At 37.1% G+C, this 18,904-nt stretch overlaps 1 protein-coding gene across 4 annotated transcripts in view; it reads left to right on the top strand.

Moving 5' to 3' along the window:
• LOC150087114 (ankyrin repeat and death domain-containing protein 1A-like) overlaps window positions 1-17,870 on the top strand; it is a 104,506-nt gene extending 86,636 nt beyond the window's left edge. For all 4 annotated transcript variants that reach the window (XM_090371819.1, XM_090371817.1, XM_090371818.1 and 1 more), the window contains exons 4-5: window positions 737-865; window positions 17,587-17,870. In XM_090371819.1, coding sequence (XP_090227945.1) covers window positions 737-865; window positions 17,587-17,672 — 215 coding nt within the window. In that variant the 3' untranslated portion in view covers window positions 17,673-17,870. The remainder of the gene's footprint in view (window positions 1-736; window positions 866-17,586) is intronic.
• Window positions 17,871-18,904: the final 1,034 nt, after the last annotated feature.

The raw sequence follows: 18,904 nt of genomic DNA, 5'->3' as shown, positions 1-18,904 counted from the left end.
CTCGCAGTAAGCTTAACGCACAATTCAAATCTTTTTCAACTATCGCATAAAAAAAAAAAAAAAGATCGCGTTAACTGGAAATTTGCATCGTGTAAAGTGAAAAGTGGTATCATTTTTCAAATAGCGTTAACTGAATATCGCGTTAATTGAACTCGCGTTATGCGAGGCCTAGCTGTATTGTATTGCTAGACTATATAAAATTTATATGTGCGTAAATTCTGAAGCAGGCGTGGGTTGGTAACAATCTCAATGCACTAAACAGCGTTGTCGGGGTCTTCCGCCTAATTGTCAACACAGAAATTCGAATTGAAGAATCGTCTCCTATTCCGAAAAAGATTCTGTATAATGTAACTCGGTAGTTTTCATCGAGCTTGCATAAAAAAATGGCAGATAATATAAAAATCTGGACATTTAGACAAATTTATAAAAATCCACCCTGACAAAAATTTTAGACATAAAATCCGGTTAAAGGTGAAGGACTAAATTCATTGGAAGTGACTCTTGTTTTATTTCATTGCTATCAAACAGTATTTTTTATTTTTTTTAGAGAGTACATATGTCCCCTTAATATAGCCAAAACCAAGTAGTGAGTCATGTTATTTCAGAGTTGCACTGTACAAAGATTCTTCTGGGGGAAATGAAATAAATGAGAATATAAATATTTCATTACTATTTTTACACACTTATTTATTTCTGTAAATTCTAGCAGATTAGATTATTAATAATTTTTTTAAAGGAAAATCCAGTTATAAAGAACATGGCTATCGAATGTTGTTAATTTGGTTGCATGGTCTACCGTCCTCTCGAAACCCGCTTAAAGATCTGTTTGAAGCTCTTACAGACATAGATAAAAGAGATATAGCAGGTGATTCTGAATATCATTTTTATGAAACTATGAAATTTTTATTAATTTTCTTTTATTTTTATCTTGATAAATCTGTAATATTACTTTTTTTTTTTTTAAGGACTGTTTTTAATGTGTTTACTTTAATAAAAGTTTATATTATTGTTTTATAATTCATTCAATAGCAGTAAAGAGGGTATGGTCCTCAATAATTATTTGATCATTTTATATTGTGCATTAAGAATTGCCTTTATGTAAGAAGAAGAAATTGAGCAACTTGAAAATATATGGAAAAGGCAGTTGAGCATCGAGTTTTAATCATATTTTGCAAAGAAAATGTAATATAACCTACAGATTGAAATTTATGGAAAGGCATTTCTGCTCTGATACCTTCTCTAAATTTAACATATTAACTTCAAAGTTGACTTTTTTTTTGTATCACATAAGGATTTTCCACAAATTGAGAACTTTGTACTTTTTTTATAATAATATGGGAAAAAAACTCAAAACGAATAAAATAAAAAAATATCAATCCAAAAGGGAACATTTATGCCGATTCATCAAATTTTTTGAAAAAAGTCTATCCTTTGGTCTCAGAGGTAGTTATTGTCTTGGCTGTTGTTAGGGAAATATATTGTACATAAAAGGATAGGTGGAATAGGACCAGGATATGTCTGCCAGGGCAGAAGTAGAATATTGTTATAGTGCAGAGATTATCTTTTAAGGGCACACAGGGTGATATTCTTGTAGTGCAGATTCTTCATTCTTTAAGAACTTGCACTAATGATATTAAGAGTAGGAAACCTGAAGATTTAATTAACAAGTACAGGGCGATGTTGGGGAAAAGTTGCTCTTTAAGATTAAATATCAAAGTGTCTGCAATTCTGCACAAAAACCATATGCGAGAGTATATGTTGTGGCCTTATCAATCATTTCAGCCCTGTAGAGACTGTCCAAGGTTCGTGGGGTAGCATTTTTGTCAGGGTGGTCTGTACTTGTTAACAGGAGAGATTGCTTCTACAGAGGTGGGAAGGAGAGCAAGAATATTTGTTGATGCTATCAAGGTAGAGTTAGGTGGGTCAGAAAACTGTTAGCTTGGAGGAATATGGAGACTAATAGATTAACAACAGCCACAGAGAGAGGTGAAAGAGATTCTTGCATTGCTTCTATTGGAGAATGCAACAACCTAGAAAGCATGGTATCGGGGATTTCAAGCTCTACCACGGGTCCTCATGGAATAAGTAAATATATGGGCTGTGTTTGGGTAACTAAGAGTAAGAACAGATGCATGTATGCTAATGCTAGGAGCATAGTAAATAAATTTGAGTAACTGGAACTATTGATTAAGTCATCAAATGTAGATATATTGTAGGGGTATTGAAGATGTGGTGTCACTCAGATATAAAGAATGCAGAATTTGAACATGGGGAGTACAATGTGTACAGAAGGGACAGATATGAGGGGGAGGAGTTATTCTCTTCATTTTTTTTATGAAACCCTAAATATGAAAGATATTAGAATCTACAGTACTTAGTACCATGCCTGGGTTGAGAAGATGAAAGACAATAATTGTTGACATTAGATTTGAATTTCTGTAGATCGTAATTTTCTACAAAATTACAATATGTGTGAGAAAAAGGATCCTGGCTGGTTGTGGCAGGGAGAATAATAAAAGCCAATTTGGAGTCCCACAGGGTTCAGTGTTGGGTCCACTGTTGTTTTTGTATATTTATCAATGATATTGATGAAGGTATATCAGGCTTAATGTCGAAGTTTGCAGATGATACAAAGGTTGGCAGGGTTGTTAATGACAGTAATGGCAGTGTGCTACTGCAACAGGAGCTAGATAATTTGGGCAGATGGGCTAAGAAGCGGCAACTGAAGTTTAACCTTGACAAATGCAAAGTACTGCATATGGGTAGAACTAACCTCAGAGAAACGTACCAACTGTGTGGTACTACACTTAAGGTGGTAGAAAATGAAAAAGACCTGGGAGTAATTGTGCAGTCAGATATGAAGTTTTCTGAGCAATGCAAACAGGCTGCCAGGGCAGGTCATGGGGTTTTGTCAATGATATATAGGAATTTTGCTAGCAGGGAAAAGGAGGTGATTGTCCCTCTGTATAAGGCAATGGTCAGGCCACGCCTTGAGTACTGTGTACAGGTTTGGAGGCCTCATTTTAGGAAGGATGTCGATTTGCTTGAGCGTGTACAGAGAAGAGCAACAAGATTGGTGAGGGGAATGAAGGGATCCTCTTACCAAGAGAGGCTTAAGTTCTGCAGATTGCAGTGGCTGGAGACTAGGCACCTGCGCGGTGATCTCATTGAGGTGTATAAGGCCTTGAATGGGTTGAGCACGCTGAATTCTGATGGGATCCTTCCACTTGTTCAGATTGCGAACCTAAGGGGGCATAAATTCAAATTAAGAAAGGCCAGATGTAGAATAGATGTGCGGAAATTTGCCTTTAGGCAGCGGGTGGTTAATTGCTGGAACAAACTTCCATCTGTCATTGTGGAAGTTGATAGGTTGAATAAATTTAAGGAGGAACTGGACAGGCATTTGGAGGGAACGGTGTGATTTTTTTTTTTGTTTTGGGTGATGCATGATTTCTTGCATCACATGCCACTACTACTACTACTACTACTACTAGAATTCAGTAGAAGAGTGCCCATGGAAGTATCTATTAGAAACAACATTCAGCAGAAACAGAATCTCTATGAGCCAGAGAGTGAAGAGACTTTGCAAGAGGTGGGTCATTAATTAACCTCTTTAGAATGGAGTCTAGAAGCCTGAGATAGGTTAAGGGGGCACCACACCAGATGTGGGAACAATATTCCATGGTAGGGGGATTTGAGATTTGTACAGATTTAAGAAGGTCATTAATATACAAGAGGAAAAGAGTGAGAAAAAGAACAGAACCTTGGGGAACACGAGCATTAGTGGAGAAGTTAGAAGACAGAGAGCTATCTACAATCACCCCCTCATTGAGGAGTTGGAAGGAAAACTGGATACCTGGTTATAAAAAACAGAAAACCATAAAATGAAAGTTTATTTAGAAGACCTTTATGACAAACACGATCAAAAGCCTTTGAAATGCAGGGGCAATGTTTGAGTTTCACCAAAAGTTTCCATTGAATTTGTCTGTAGATGGGTAACATAAGCCAGTATATCACCAGTGTGTAAACATTGAACGAAATCCATACTGGCAGTCATTGATCAGATGGAAGGCTTCAAGATAGTTTAGCAGTTGGCAGTTTTCTCAATTACTTTGGAAATAGTAGAAGTAAATGAGATGGGATGATAATTTGATGGGAAGGATTTGTCACACTTTTTAGGAACTGTCTTTAACTCAGGAGCAAAGAATGGAGAAATACAATCAGCACCTGGGGCTGTCCTGGCATCAAGACTGTTCAAAATTCTATTGATAACCTTTTGATAGAAGATCATAGGAGGCATTCAATGAGTGTACTAGGAATGGCAGGGGGTGATTTACCAAGATCATTAATGCACGAGTTAGAAGAAAAGTAGGATGCTAGCAGGTTGCCTTTATCTATAGCTGAAGTGGCAATAAAACCATCGGGTTTTAAAAGAGGAGGGAATAGAGATGGAAAAAGTTTCAGCCAATAGTTCTCGGAAGATGCCAGAATGCTCAACTGACATTTGGAAGTTTACTACAAGAAGCAAGTTTTCTGCTCTTAAACTTAAAAATCTAGTTTGGACTGATTAATAACTGCTTTACATTTGTTGCAAGTTTTGGTGTTGGCAGAAAACTGAACCTGGAGATTTGAATGCAAGCCAATTGCTATATGCAACATTCTTATCTTGAATAGCCTCAGTTTATTTATCGGAAAAACCAAGGTTTAGATAAAGGACAGAATTTAAGGAATGGGGAATAAAGGATTTCATCCATAGAAGAATAATTTCACTGATACAATCTAAGCAAATTTACATCAGAAGATTTAAAACAGTAATCCAACCAAGGAAAAGAAGAATATAAATCTTGCAAATCATCCCATTTTGCATCCTAACCAGCTCGGTCCATGTGACTAGAAAATGGAAGACAGGTGGAGTTGTGAACATTAAAATCATCAGGGGAAAATTACCTCACTGTTAGGAAAATTCTACTATGTAAAGTCAAGTTTCAAAGAAAGGAAGTCAAAAAGTTCTAAGTGATTAGTGGAATTAAGAGAATGATAGAGGCAACAGATGAATTTAACAGCATGGGGTAGAGAGATTTTAAGCCAGAGAAGATCAAAAAGAGGAGATTCCAAATTACCTTGACAGAGAATATCAAAGTGGTCATATGCACAAGTATCACCTTTCAAGCGAAAGAAATTGAATAGCAAATAACACTAGTCAACACAATTTTTACCTCCAAGAATTAAATGCTGTTTTTAACCAATTTTTATGTGTATATTTCGAAAATCACATCACAGTTATTAAATATAGAGGGAGTTACATTTTACCGAAATATGCCAATTTGGCATAATCTAGCCAATAATGTATGACATACCGATTTATTTTAAAGATATAAGTGTATTCCGATGCAACAATTTACAATTTGAAGAGAGCACACTTAGCATTTGTGGTGAGGATTTTTGTAGGCTGTGTCAAGGTTTTCCAAGTACTAACTGATTGTGACATGTTCTCAGGGTTGTAAATCTATCCTCCAAACATATAATAGAACGTGTAATATTTTTTAAAACTTGCATTATAAACTTGGATTATACGTATATATCCCTTTATTTTGATATTAAACATTGGTACCTCTATTGGTGTAGACATAATAGAGACTTTTTATGGTGATTTTCGGAATCAGCATGTTTATTTTCTCCAGAATCACATATTTTCATTGCGGAGGTATGACAAAAATTATTTTTTGTTGGCTAGTGTAATTAGGACAACTGAGATGAACAGTGGTTGAATCAATCAATATTTGAGATTCTGTCAGAAAAATTTCTTGGGGCTTGCAGACTGTAAGTGGAAATAGACATCTTTGAGATTGGAACTAAGATCACATATTTGTGAAATGAATGAGGAAGTGTTTGGGAGGTTTAGATCTTTTCACATATAGCTTTGTTCTATTAGTTTGACTATTCATGATGTATTCAGTAGTAAGAAAAGTTGTGGAAGATGTATGAAATTTTTGGATATGGCATACACACATGAGAATATACCCAGCTCCTTGACATAACGTGGCTTCAACAATGCTTTCCGCATACACACTACTTGGACTCCCTCCAGTTTATATCTGGCAGAGTAGAGGCAGTGAGATTATACACTAGCTGATTTGCAAGCTTACTATAGAATTACCAATAGGTTCAGTCCAGTAGATGGACTATCTAATGAACAGTCTGCAACACCATTTTAGAGCTGTACCTTAAAATGTAAGAAAGATTGGATCTTGCTGTGATGCCCAACATAACCTCAAAAACATCAGTCATGCTGCATGATGGAACAGATGGGGGTTGGGAACTTTACTCTGGAGATTAAATGTGGGTTTCACCACTTCAAGCCTCCAGTAAGCAAATGTTAGTATCGCACCAGTTGATGAGAGTCATCTACCACTTAGTATAGTCTGGTAACACAGAGGAGTGGCACACAGATGCACACCTTGACACCTGCTTTCATTGGTTCACACCTGGTTGGTCACCACCAGTGTAGTAGGTGCTGTATTTCAGGACTTGCACATGGGGGACTATACCCAGGTGAACTAACAGTCCCACCATTGTGAAGGTGCAAGCAGAGAATTTGGTTGTCACAGAATGTGCGAACTTCACTGAAATTAAATTCACTTGACTCAAATGTCACCTAAATATCGGTTCCATCAGCATTTTAGACTCCCAGATAGCAAACCGAGCTTGTCATATATGGAGAGATTGTCTGTGATTGACACAAGGACTAAGTTAAGAAGTATATTAAATCTAGGGCATTTCATCCAGTTTAAATGATGCAATGTTGAGTGGTTTGGTGTGACATACACACCAAATTGGGAAAACAAAAATGAGAGTAAGAGTGTATTATAGGACTAATGACTGTGCTGAGTATAATAAACAACCACACAGGAAATAAGAGTGGACCGGTAAATCAGAATATCTTATAATGGTGATTTTAACTTTCCAGAAGGCTTCGACCTGAATGGATGTCAGATGAACTAAAGAGACTTGTAGTGGTAGAGAATAAAAATGCATGTGATGCATATAAATTAACAAGTGATTCAGAAGCCTATGGTAGGTATAACTTAGTCTGAAATCAGTTCACAAAGAAGGTTAGGCAAGTTAAGGCTGATTATTAGAAGTCTCTGGCAAAGAATGTGAAGAAAAGTAGCAAATACGTCTTTAAATGTGTTAACAGTAGAAGGAAAGGATTGAATCACATTCGTTCATTTAATGTTGATTGGTTAATTGTTGATGATCCTGCTCAGGTTGCTAAAAAATTGAATAGGTATTTTGCATCTACATTTAAGCATGAGGAATTCTTTAGGGAAGAGGATTCCAGGCCCTTTTCAAACTTTAACAGGCAGCTAAATGATTTTGTGATAGCTGAGAGGGAAGTGGAAAAGAAATTGTTGAAGATAAACATAAAAAGACACCTGGGATGGATTGGATCTATCTAATTATATTAAGGGAGGCAGGAAAGGAGGTAAGGAAACCTTTAGCCATAATTATGAGAGCATCTTTGGATTCAGGGAAGGTCCCTGTGGACTAGAGATGTGCAGATGTATCCTCAGTTCATAAATGAGAATTGAAAGTTGACATGAGTAACTACAGACTTGATAGCCAACTTCTGTTCCTGAATATCACAGTATCACTGGTGAAAGAAGTAATGCAGGACCATATAGAATTATTCTTATTATTAATATTATTCAGTCATAGAATGGGTTCATTAAGGGGAGATCTTGTCTGACCAATTTGATTGGATGCTATGATACAGTGAAAGGAATGGGATGCAAAATATAATTATATTGTATATAATTGTATATATATTGTATATTATTATATTGTATATATATTATATATTATTGTATATTACATTATATAATTATAATAAAGAATTGGAATTTGGGGAGTACAATGTGTACAGAAAGGATAGATGGGACAGAAAGGGAGGAGGGGTTATGCTGTTAGTTAAGAAACACATACAAATCTAAGGAAGTCCATCCAGTTGATGTTGGTGGACAATGCAGTGTTGAGTCTTGTTGGTGTGAAATAAGCACTGGGAAAGGAAAAATGAGAGTAGGTGTGTGTTATAGGCCTAATGAATCTGATGAGTATAATGAGCAATTGTGCAGAGAAATAAGAGTGGGCCAGTAAATCAGAATGTATTATAATGGGGGATTTTAACTTTCCAGATATTGACTGGAACTTGTGGATTGGTCACTCACACACTAGCAATACTTTTGTGGATTTATTGGATGACTTTTTTTTACAGCAACGTATGTTCGAGAGGCAACCAGAGGGACTAATATTCTTGATCTGATTATCAGCAGTGATTATTCATGCATTAAGAATTTGCAGATAAATGAACCACTGGGTAATAGTGATCACAATGTACTGGTGTGGGAATTACTTAAATATGTAACTACCATCAAGGCACCTCCGTAGCCAGGTGGGCAGGAGCAGCAGTGCGTAGCACATGATTCTTAATTAGACCAAGGTTCGGGCCCATGACCATCAAATACAGAGGAATAACCACCACATATCCCCGGAGCAATATGGCCTTAGTTGCTAATGCTCCTAAAAACCAAAAATAACAATAACTACCATCATGACTAAAGGGAAGGACTTTTGCTTTCATAAAGGTGACTACAGAGGTCTCAGATAGTTTTTAAATTCTGTACAATGGGATCAACTGATGATGTTACTGCCGATGTTGAATTCTAAATTGGAAGCCTTCAGGGACTTAATTTTGGAGGGTACTAGGCTTTTCATTCCAACTAAAAAATACTGTTCAACGTTTAGGCCTAAATGGATGTCAAATGAATTAATGAGGCTCATGGAAGAGAAGAAAAATGTATGGGATGCATATAAAGTATCAGGTGACACAGAAGCCGGCATAAACTAGTCTGTAATCAAGTCACAAAGGAGGTTAGGCAGGCGAAGGCAGATTACGAGAAATCTTTGGCAAAGGATGCAAAGAAAAACAGCAAAGAGTTCTTTACTTATGTAAACTCTAGAAGGAAAAGGATGAATCAGATTGGACCACTTAACGCAGATGGGTTGACTATTGATGATCATGCTCACGTAGCTAATAAACTGAATGAGTATTTTGCATCTACATTCACATGAGGAGTTATTCAATGAGGAGAGTGCCAGAAGTTTATCAAACGCTAGCAGGGAGCTAATTGATTTTGTAATAACTGAGAGAAAAGTGGAGGAGAAATTGTTGAAGTTAAACGTAAGGAAGGCACCTGGGGATGGACAGAATCTATACAATTATATTAAAGGAAGTAAGCAAACCCTTAGCCATAATTATGAAAGCTTCCTTGGACTCAGGGGAGGTCCCCATGGACTGGAGGTGTGCAAATATATCACCAATTCACAAAGTGGGTTGAAAAGGGGACACAAATATCTACAGACCTGTTAGTTTAACTTGTGTTCCGGGAAAAATAATGGAATCACTGGTTAAAGAAACATTGCAGGATCGTCTAGACAAGACTGCAGTAATAGTTAAAGGGAGTTAATAAACAGCATGGGTTTGTTAAAGGGAGGTCTTGTCTGACCAATTTGATTGGATACTATGATGTGGTCACAAAGGAACTGAATGCAAAAAATAATTTTGATATCATATACTTGGATTTCAGGAAAGCTTTTGATACTGTTGCACATGGAAGACTGCTGTACAAATTGGAGAGGTATGGCATTAAGGGTAAGTTGCTACAATTGATAAAGGGATGGTTGAGTGGGAGACGACAGAGAGTGGTAATCAGTGAGCACTGCTCTTCATGGACAAATGTTATTAGTGGAGTTCCCCAGGGTTCGGCTTTGGGCCCACTGTTGTTTTGTATATTCATCAATGATATTGATGAAGGTATAGTAGTAGTAGTAGCAGTGGCATGTGATGCAAGAAAGGAAGTGTATGAGCTTATGCAACATCAGCCAAAAAAAAAAAAAATCACACCATTCCCTCCAAATGCCTGTCCAGTTCCTCCTTAAATTTATTTAATCTATTAACTTCCACAATGACAGATGGAAGTTTGCTCCAGCAATTAACCACCTGCTGGCTAAAGGCAAATTTCCACACATCTGTTCTATATCAGTCTTTTCTTAATTTGAATTTATGCCCCCTTAGGTTCGTAATCTGAACAAGTAGAAGGATCCCATCAGAATTCAGCGTGCTCAACTCATTCAAGGCCTTATACACCTCAATCAGATCACTGCGCAGGTGCGTAGTCTCCAGCCACTGCAATTTGCAGAACTTAAGCCTCTCTTGGTAAGAGGATCCCTTCATTCCTCTCACCAATCTTGATGCCCTTCTCTGTACACGCTCAAGCAAATCTACATCCTTCCTAAAATGAGGCCTCCAGACCTGTACACAGTACTCAAGGCGTGGCCTGACCATTGCCTTATAAAGAGGGACAATCACCTCCTTTTCCCTGCTAGAAAAATTCCTATATATCAATGACAAAACCTCATGACCTGCCCTGGCAGCCTGTCTGCATTGCTCAGAAAACTTCATATCTGACTGCAAAATTACTCCCAGGTCTTTTTCATTTTCTACCACCTTAAGTGTAGTACCACACAGTTGGTACCTTTCTCTGGGGTTACTTCTACCCATATGCAGTACTTTGCATTTGTCAAGGTTAAACTTCAGTTGCCACTTCTTAGCCCGTCTGCCCAAATTATCTAGATCCTGTTGCAGTCGCACAATGCCGTTACTGTCATTAACAACCCTGCCAACCTTTGTATCATCTGCAAACTTCGACACTAAGCCTAATATACCTTCATCAATATCATTGATAAATATACAAAACAACAGAGGACCCTACACGAACCCTGTGGGACTCCACTAATAACATTATTCCACAAAGAGCAGCACCCATTGATTACCCACTCTGTCTTCTCCCACTCAACCATCCTTTTATCCATTGTAGCAACTTAACCTTAATACCATTCTGCTCCAATTTGTACAATAGTCTTCCATGCGCAACAGTGTCAAAAGCTTTCCTGAAATCCAAATATATGATATCAAAATTATTTTTTGCATCCAGTTCCTTTATAACCACATCATAATATCCTATCAAATTTGTCAGACAAGACTTTCCCTTAACAAACCCATGCTGTGTCTGAATTATTAGTTTGCTTAGTTACTTTGCCACCTCCTTTAATATAACTGGATAGATCCCATCCACCCCAGGTGCCTTTCTTATGTCTAACTTCAACAATTTCTCCTCCACTTTTCTCTCAGTGATTACAAAATCATTAAGCACCCTGTTTAATGATTTTGTAATATTAGGACTAATGTCCAAATATATACTTGTGTATATTTGGACTAATGTCGAAGTTTGCAGATGATACAAAGGCTAGCAGGGTTGTTAACGATAGTAAAGACAGTATGCTACTCCAAATGGGTCTAGATAAGTTGGGCAAATGGGAAGAGAAATGGCAACTGAAGTTTAACATTGACAAATGCAAAGTACTGTATATGGGTAACAGTAACCCAAGAGAAACATACCAACTGTGTGGTACTATACTTAGGGAAGTAGAAAGTGAAAAACACCTGAGGAGTAATTGTGCAGTCAAATATGAAGTTCGCTGAACAGTGCAGATGGGCTGCCAGGGCAGGTCATGGAGTCTTGTCAATGATGTATAGGAATTTTGGTAGCAGGGACAGGGAGGTAATTATCCCGTTATACAAGGAAATGGTCAGGCCACACCTAGAGTACTGTGTGCAGGTCTTGAGGCCTCATTTTAGGAACGATGTAGAGTTTGCAAAAGGCAGCTTGGTATTTGCTTCACCACCCAATGTCCGAGGCTAGTAGAGAAGTTGTTCATTCCAACTACTTGGCCTCACGAGCATCAGAAAAGTAAGAAGAGCAAGAAGCGAATGGCTGAAGAAAATCTCGATGATGTTTCTACCGACATATGGAATGAAAATATATTAAATAGAAATATGAGAAAAGACCAAAAGTTTGAGAGCTCAGTCAGCTATGCTTGGCTGATTTTGCAGCAAAATACAATGTTGTGAAGGGACAATGTAAACCTAGAAAACAGAGTCATAAGGTATCGCCACTATGAATTGGCAGAGAATAAACATGAGATGGTTTTACTTTACTGTCCTTTCGAAAATGAAATGGTTGATATCTTAGATTCAAAAAGTTCCTTCAGATATACAATGAAAATGAAGAGTACTTTATGAATTGCCGCATAAGGTACAAGTCGGACATCAATATTGACAAAACATTAGATTATTGTAGAAAACTTTGCATCAAAATGGACGATAAAGAGGATGCTCGAGCAAAATGCGAGGAGTATGTTCAAAGTCGAATCACAGAGGATGCTAGTAACAGACTTCAAGAGAATAATGATAATATTGAAATGATTTCAGCAAACTCAGCTATCCGCTGTGGTACGTCGGTGAGACAATTACTGCAAGTTGGTTTGAATGATGAATAGAGAACAACGCGAGTTGATTCTTGAAGTTATACATTGAATAACAGATCGAGCTAACACAACACTGCTTCAAATATTCTTTTCTGGTCCAGCAGGCTTTGACAAGACATTTACCTTGAAAATTATGATGGAAACTTACAATTGCTTAAGTCAGGTGGACAACTTGCCTAACAATGCATTCATTGCCTGCACGTCGACGGGGAAGGCGGCTGTAGCAATCAACAGTACTACAGTTCATTCGGCTTTCAAAGTTGATATGACGTGAATACATGGTGGTTCTTGCTCGATAAACTTTGCACCTCTATCGTAACACATTTCGAAACGTTCAAACAGTATTCATCTATGAAGTTAGCATAATTGGAGCTGACATTTTGCATACGATCAATGCCAGTCTGCAAGAGATACCGGAGAATTCAATCAAGAGTTTGGTGGTTTAGTTATTATATTTTGCGGAGATTTGCCTCAGTTGCCACCAGTGAATACAAGGCAAATATTCAAGCCTCATAAGAATTCCTTTGGTGGTGTAATTTTGTGCCAGTCTCTCAGTTTCTTTCCATTGGTTCAGGTGATGAGACAGAGTGATGTTGTATTTCTCCGGCATATTAACTAAAATTGGAAATGGCAAAACGTTGGAGACGTTGAAGAAAAGAAGTTAATCAAAAGTCAATTTAGAACACGCGACTTTGTCATGGAACAAGTACCAAATGCTGTTCGTTTGTTTAGTCAGTGCGGTAGCACGGTGGTATCATCACCGTCTTCCCCTACACCGAGTAGAAAAGGCCCAGGTTCAAATCCCATCGATGATGCAAGGAACCTTAGTGGGCTTTTTTCACTCTGTGGCGGAGTTAGTCTGTCTCAGGCATAGATAGCAAGGTTTTTTTGTCCAGCAAATTGACCAGAGAACACACGCAATTTACAGATAAAATAAATATATGGGTAGATGTAATCATTTACGGGGGATCCTAATATCATAATTTTTTTTTTTGTTTGTTTGTTTGTTTCATCATAACAACGATGTTGTTCAATATAACGCTCAAGCGTTGGAAGGAAACACCTCCATCGATTGTACAGCCGACAATCACTTTACCAGTTACAAGTGTCATGAACAGTTGACTAGTATGCAAACAAAACTCCATCAAATGAGCATAGCAGAGACTTGAGGTTTCCCATACATATTGCATCTATCAACTGGAAAACCTTATATGATCACTACAAACATCGATGTTGAAGATGGTTTGGTCAATGGAGCGATCGGAACTTTACAGCATGCCGAGATGGAAGAAACATAAATCAAAAAATTGTGGTTATATTTCGAAAACAAGTATTTTGGAACTAAGAGTCATCTCAAGTCTCGTCCCCACACATATTGTCGCATCGTGGCATATTAAAATCTGGCTGGACTCTGATTACGAGACATTCCGCCACAGTATCTTTCAAATGCAAAAGAATCCAATTTCCTTTGGGTGAAACTTGTGTGTTGGTTCATAACTCTCAGGGTGAAACTTTCAAAGAAATCATATTCGATTACGATAAGAGTCTCGAACAAAAACTGGTATCCGTTGTCGAGAGTTAGAAGTATTGATGGTCTGTACATCAGAAATCAGAAAGACCACTTTACATTTGACCATGCTCACAGTTGTAACGCACCTAAGATGCAAGTTGTAACGCACCTAAGATCTTCGAACTGAATTGAAATGTTTGAATAGCCATTGTTTGGAAACACTCTCTACAACCGCATTACAATTTTGGTATCAAATTGCTTCATTGAGTTTCAGAATGCTATTGTTGAATACACAGAGTTTGAAACTTCATTGCGACCGATCCAATTCTCGTGGAATCGAATATCTTGGCATTAAATGAAACATGGCTTAAAAATGTTGATGTTCGAGGATATAAACATATCACACAATTCAAAAGACCTTCTGTGCGATCTGGTGGTGTTGCGATATACAATAAAGTCAAATTGACAATATGTACACCACATATTCTCATTACTGTGGATACAGACTTGCTACAGCAAATGACTGGTACAGATAATTGTGGCGACATTTGTGCAGCTGAAGTTGAAATAAATGGACAGAGGACTTTGCTTGTAACATTCTACATCTCACCTAATTCAACATTGGAGCAGATTAAAGTTTTCTTAATATCCAATCTAGTGATTTATATGCCAAAGTTTGGAGACATAACCTAAAGTTGTAAGGAAATTCAACTTTCAAAAGATCCCAATAATTTTAGTGGGTGATTTCAACATTGATGTTAAGAAACCTGAAAATGCTCCATTCCTCAACTTCATGGAATCAACATTCGATCTTAAACTCGCATCAGACCCTTCAAAATCTACTACGCGTGGTCAATCATGTATCGACTTGGTCTTCAATTGCAATGTTAATAGTTTGAATTGTTTCAACTATGTATCCTACTTTAGTTACCACAAACCTTTATTGTTGATTGTAAATGAAAATACCAAATAAAATAAAACTGATTTTATTAAGCGTAAATTGTATTTTTTTCATTTCACATGACGTTATTCACGGATCCACCTTTGGCTCCATGGAGCCAAAGGTTTTTTTATTCATATAATAAACTAGGTTCATAGATTAATACAGTAATACCCCGACTTATGTGAACTCGTAGTTACGCAGTTCTTGATTTTTTCGTTTGGCAACACTGCCGCCCACAATCTTCAAGGTCGTTTTTCATATGCTATCGATATACGGTGTGATGGCGGAGAGTGAGAGCGAACCCACGTGTGAAAGTTGTGTTTTTGCCTCCAAACACAACCAGCTTGCTTCAACCAATGGACCAGGGAGTCATCAAAACATTCAAGGCTTACTACATGAGGCGTTCGTTTGCACGTCTGAATGAAGCTATGAGGCAAAATAGTGAGATACCTGTTAAAGACTTTAGGAAACAATTCAATGTTTTAGATGCCGTAAGAATCATTGAAGAATCTTGGGATGAAATTCACAAAAAAACATTCAATGGTGTCTGGAAGAAACTTTGTCCATTTTTTTTCAAAAACGAGACGAAAACAACACCAGAAACTGATCATGTCGCTCATGTGATAGAAGAAGAAGAAGTTGTTAATCTTGCCAAGCAATTAGATTTGGAAGTCAATGGTGATGATGTCAACAAGCTGTTGGATTCACATAGTCAGGAGCTGACAATGAATGAGCTCGTAGAGATGCATGAGCAAAACGTCACTGAAGTATCCGACACTTCAGACCCAGTTCCACAGAAAAGCACATGACAATTGCAAGCTTGACAGAAGGTCTCAGCTCAATTGAAAAGGGCTTAAAAATTTTAGAACACATAGACTCCAACGAAGAATGCTTTATAGCTACAAAGCAAGGAATAAAAAAATTATTAGCTTGCTACGAAGAAATTCTGCTTGAAAAAAAAAGGCGCTGTGTCATCAGATGAATTTGTTAGATTTTATGAAGCCATCGACATCGAAATAACTTTTTTACGTAACTCATTTATATTTTTAATACATATTTTGTATTAATATGTATAAAGAACTGCAATTTTATTAAATATTTTTCTTCTAAACTAGTGTTTTTTTTAGTCCTTGGTCCCAATTAAACAAAATTTATATGTATTTATATGCAAAGTTCTACCCCGACTTACGCGAATTTGACTTAAGCAATTTTCGTCGGACCCACCTATCGCATAACTTTGGGGTATTACTGTAATTAAAAAGATTCATTTAGTTGTAGCATATAAGACACTATAGTTTATTTAATTCATTGCCAATCAAGGTGTAATGCTTATTACATTGCATCACCACTGCAAAATATCTGAATCAAAGGGGTGGTGTTTGGTGGCAAGAACATAACTTTGACAAAGGGATGTTTCAAGGTTAAAATGTTTGCAAGCTCAGGATCATGAGGAGATACATTTTCTAACAACAAGATGGCCTTTAATGCAATTTTGTTTCTGATCAGATAGGCTCTGGCTAAAGGACAGAAGGGCATTGGTAACCCATTCTGCTCGACTTCCAATAGATGCTCCAATGAGTCCTGTTAAGATGCTACTGCTTAAAGTCATTGGGTGTATTTAAATGATAGACCCTTATGGGTTTCAGTTTGAAGTCACTGAGAGCAGGAGCATTGGTCCCTAACAACAAAGTTAGCAGCTTGTGCTTCATGGGCTTATTCTAATATAGAATTTTTTTCCTCAGTGATATAGGTCCTATTAGGCAGCTTCTTCCAAAAGAGACCAGTCTCATCACAGTTGAACACCGGTTGTGGAAGATAGTCTTCTTCCATAAACTCAGAAAATTCAGAATTAAAGTTTGCTGCATCCTCCTTGTCTAAATTTGCATTGTGAATTCCACAGTGTGATTAGCATAAAAAGCTTAAGCTAGAAAAATTACAGCAATGTTCCCCCATGACTTCCTGAGGTAGTGCCTGTAAATTTCATAGATAATTCAGAGCCTTACATTTAAGATCCTCATAAATGTTTGGCTCTGTCATACACAAAACTGGCACTAACAGACTCACTTCACATTTGTCTTTCCTTAATCTCCTTGATCCAAAACATTAGCATGCTTTTACAAAACTCTGTAATTAGTATCCTACCTTTTTATTGCTTGTTTGGAAGCATTTTTTTCCCCCTAGGCCTCTGAGTTTTGTTTTATTCTATAGAAGAAGAAGAAGAAGAAGGTGAAACTCACTACAGAATACATCAGACCATGTTCCATATTCATTTGGTTTACTACCCTTGTCATGCCTTTCAATAATTTCTAATTTAGTTTTCAATTCTATTCCTTTTATACAACTTTTTTTTTGCTTTTAAAGGCCTGATCAATACAATTTACTGCTCAGATCACTTTCAAGCACTCCAGTTAGTATCTTTGTGCTCATTCTAAGTCACTCACTGTGCAAGGTTGTGGTTGTTATGCAAACACTTGCTCCTTATGCAAAATCACACTAGCTAGTCATTATGCAGGGGTCTGCTGTACTTGTTTATTACTTTTTGAATAATCCCTGTAGTAAGAAAAAAACAGTTTTTATATTACACATTTTAATTCTTTTACTATTATATCTTTTTCTTCCATTTGTGACTGTAAAAAATTAAAATAACTGTATGATTTAAAGATCCTTAAATACTATTTTTCTGTAGAAAAAGTAAGAAGGAAAGCTGATCAGGAGCATGTGCCACGAACTTGTCCACCAGGAAGAATATGTACTCTGTGCACAGTGATGTAATGCCACTTCCACTGTCCATTTTTCTTGCTCATGCCTGCCAACTGTAATGCCATCTTGTGCCTTACTTCTGCATGCAGATGGAAAGTTGCCATTATGGACAGTATCCTTAATTCTACAGAAAAACTGCTCTTCTGATATATGCTATAGTGATGATGCCAGATGATATTATTCCTATATAAAATTAATGTGTAAATATACTCAGGGCTCAAAATAAGTCTAATAATACAAAATGTTCATTATATATGAAATGTTCAAACATATGTGAGAAGGATCAAGGTGTATGGATGCTATAATTATTGTAGTGCTCCAGAATTTCTGTTATACTGTATGTTATATATAAATAAATCTGTACATAATTTTAAACTTGGAAAAAACTTCAGATTGGAATAAATTACCATACTGACAGGTCCACCACTTGGGGAAAGAGGAGCTGACAATTGGTTTAGTATAATTATTAAAGAGCAGAGGGGGCTTCATTCAAGTATCTTACAAGGAAGAGGCAAATTTTGTAATTTTGCCTCTGAATAAATAATTAAGACTGCCACTTATACTCACAAAAAGAAAAAAAAGTTTGTTATCATCTGAAATTCCATATACAGTGGTACCTCGGTATACGTCCGCTTTGGAATAAGTCCAACTTGATATATGTCCTGTTTGGACGCGAAAAATTTTGTTTGGTATACGACCTTTGTTTGGAATACAACTCGTGTGCATCAAAATGAGTCACGACATCCCACGCTACCCTTGTTTACCTCTCTCGAGACAAAGTCACGACTCAGAGATGCCAAATCTTATCCCCTCTCCAAAAATCGAATAAAAGCTGACCAAGGATGTATGCACGCACTTACGTCCTCGATTGACTGAATTCGGTTTTTGGAGAGGGGGGTAAGATCTGGCATCTCTGACACGACTGCCCACGAGCGTCAGTATGACAGTTTCTACCATTCAGTGATCAACCCGTGCTATAACTCTCTGAATTTTCACGTGATTTTGTGTTTTTTCGCGTAAATTTTTTGTAAATTCATTAACCATGAGTTCTAAGAAAGTTAATGAGAAGAGCCAAACAACGAATAAAATGGTTAGGATCACCATGGAGGTGAAAAAAGAGATTGTTGAAAAGTATGAAGGTGGCATGCGTATCCGGGACTTGGCTGCTGCATACCATATGCCGAGAACGACAGTATCTACGATTGTGAAAAACAAAGACATTATTAAATCTGCTAACATTGCGA

Source organism: Mastigoproctus giganteus, chromosome 4 (genome assembly GCF_048544385.1).
Source record: "Mastigoproctus giganteus isolate SK-2022 chromosome 4, ASM4854438v1, whole genome shotgun sequence".
Classification (NCBI taxonomy): Eukaryota; Metazoa; Arthropoda; class Arachnida; order Uropygi; family Thelyphonidae; genus Mastigoproctus; species Mastigoproctus giganteus.
The sequence above is the reverse complement of the archived record's forward strand: the minus strand, read 5'-3'. Positions and strand labels throughout refer to the sequence as shown.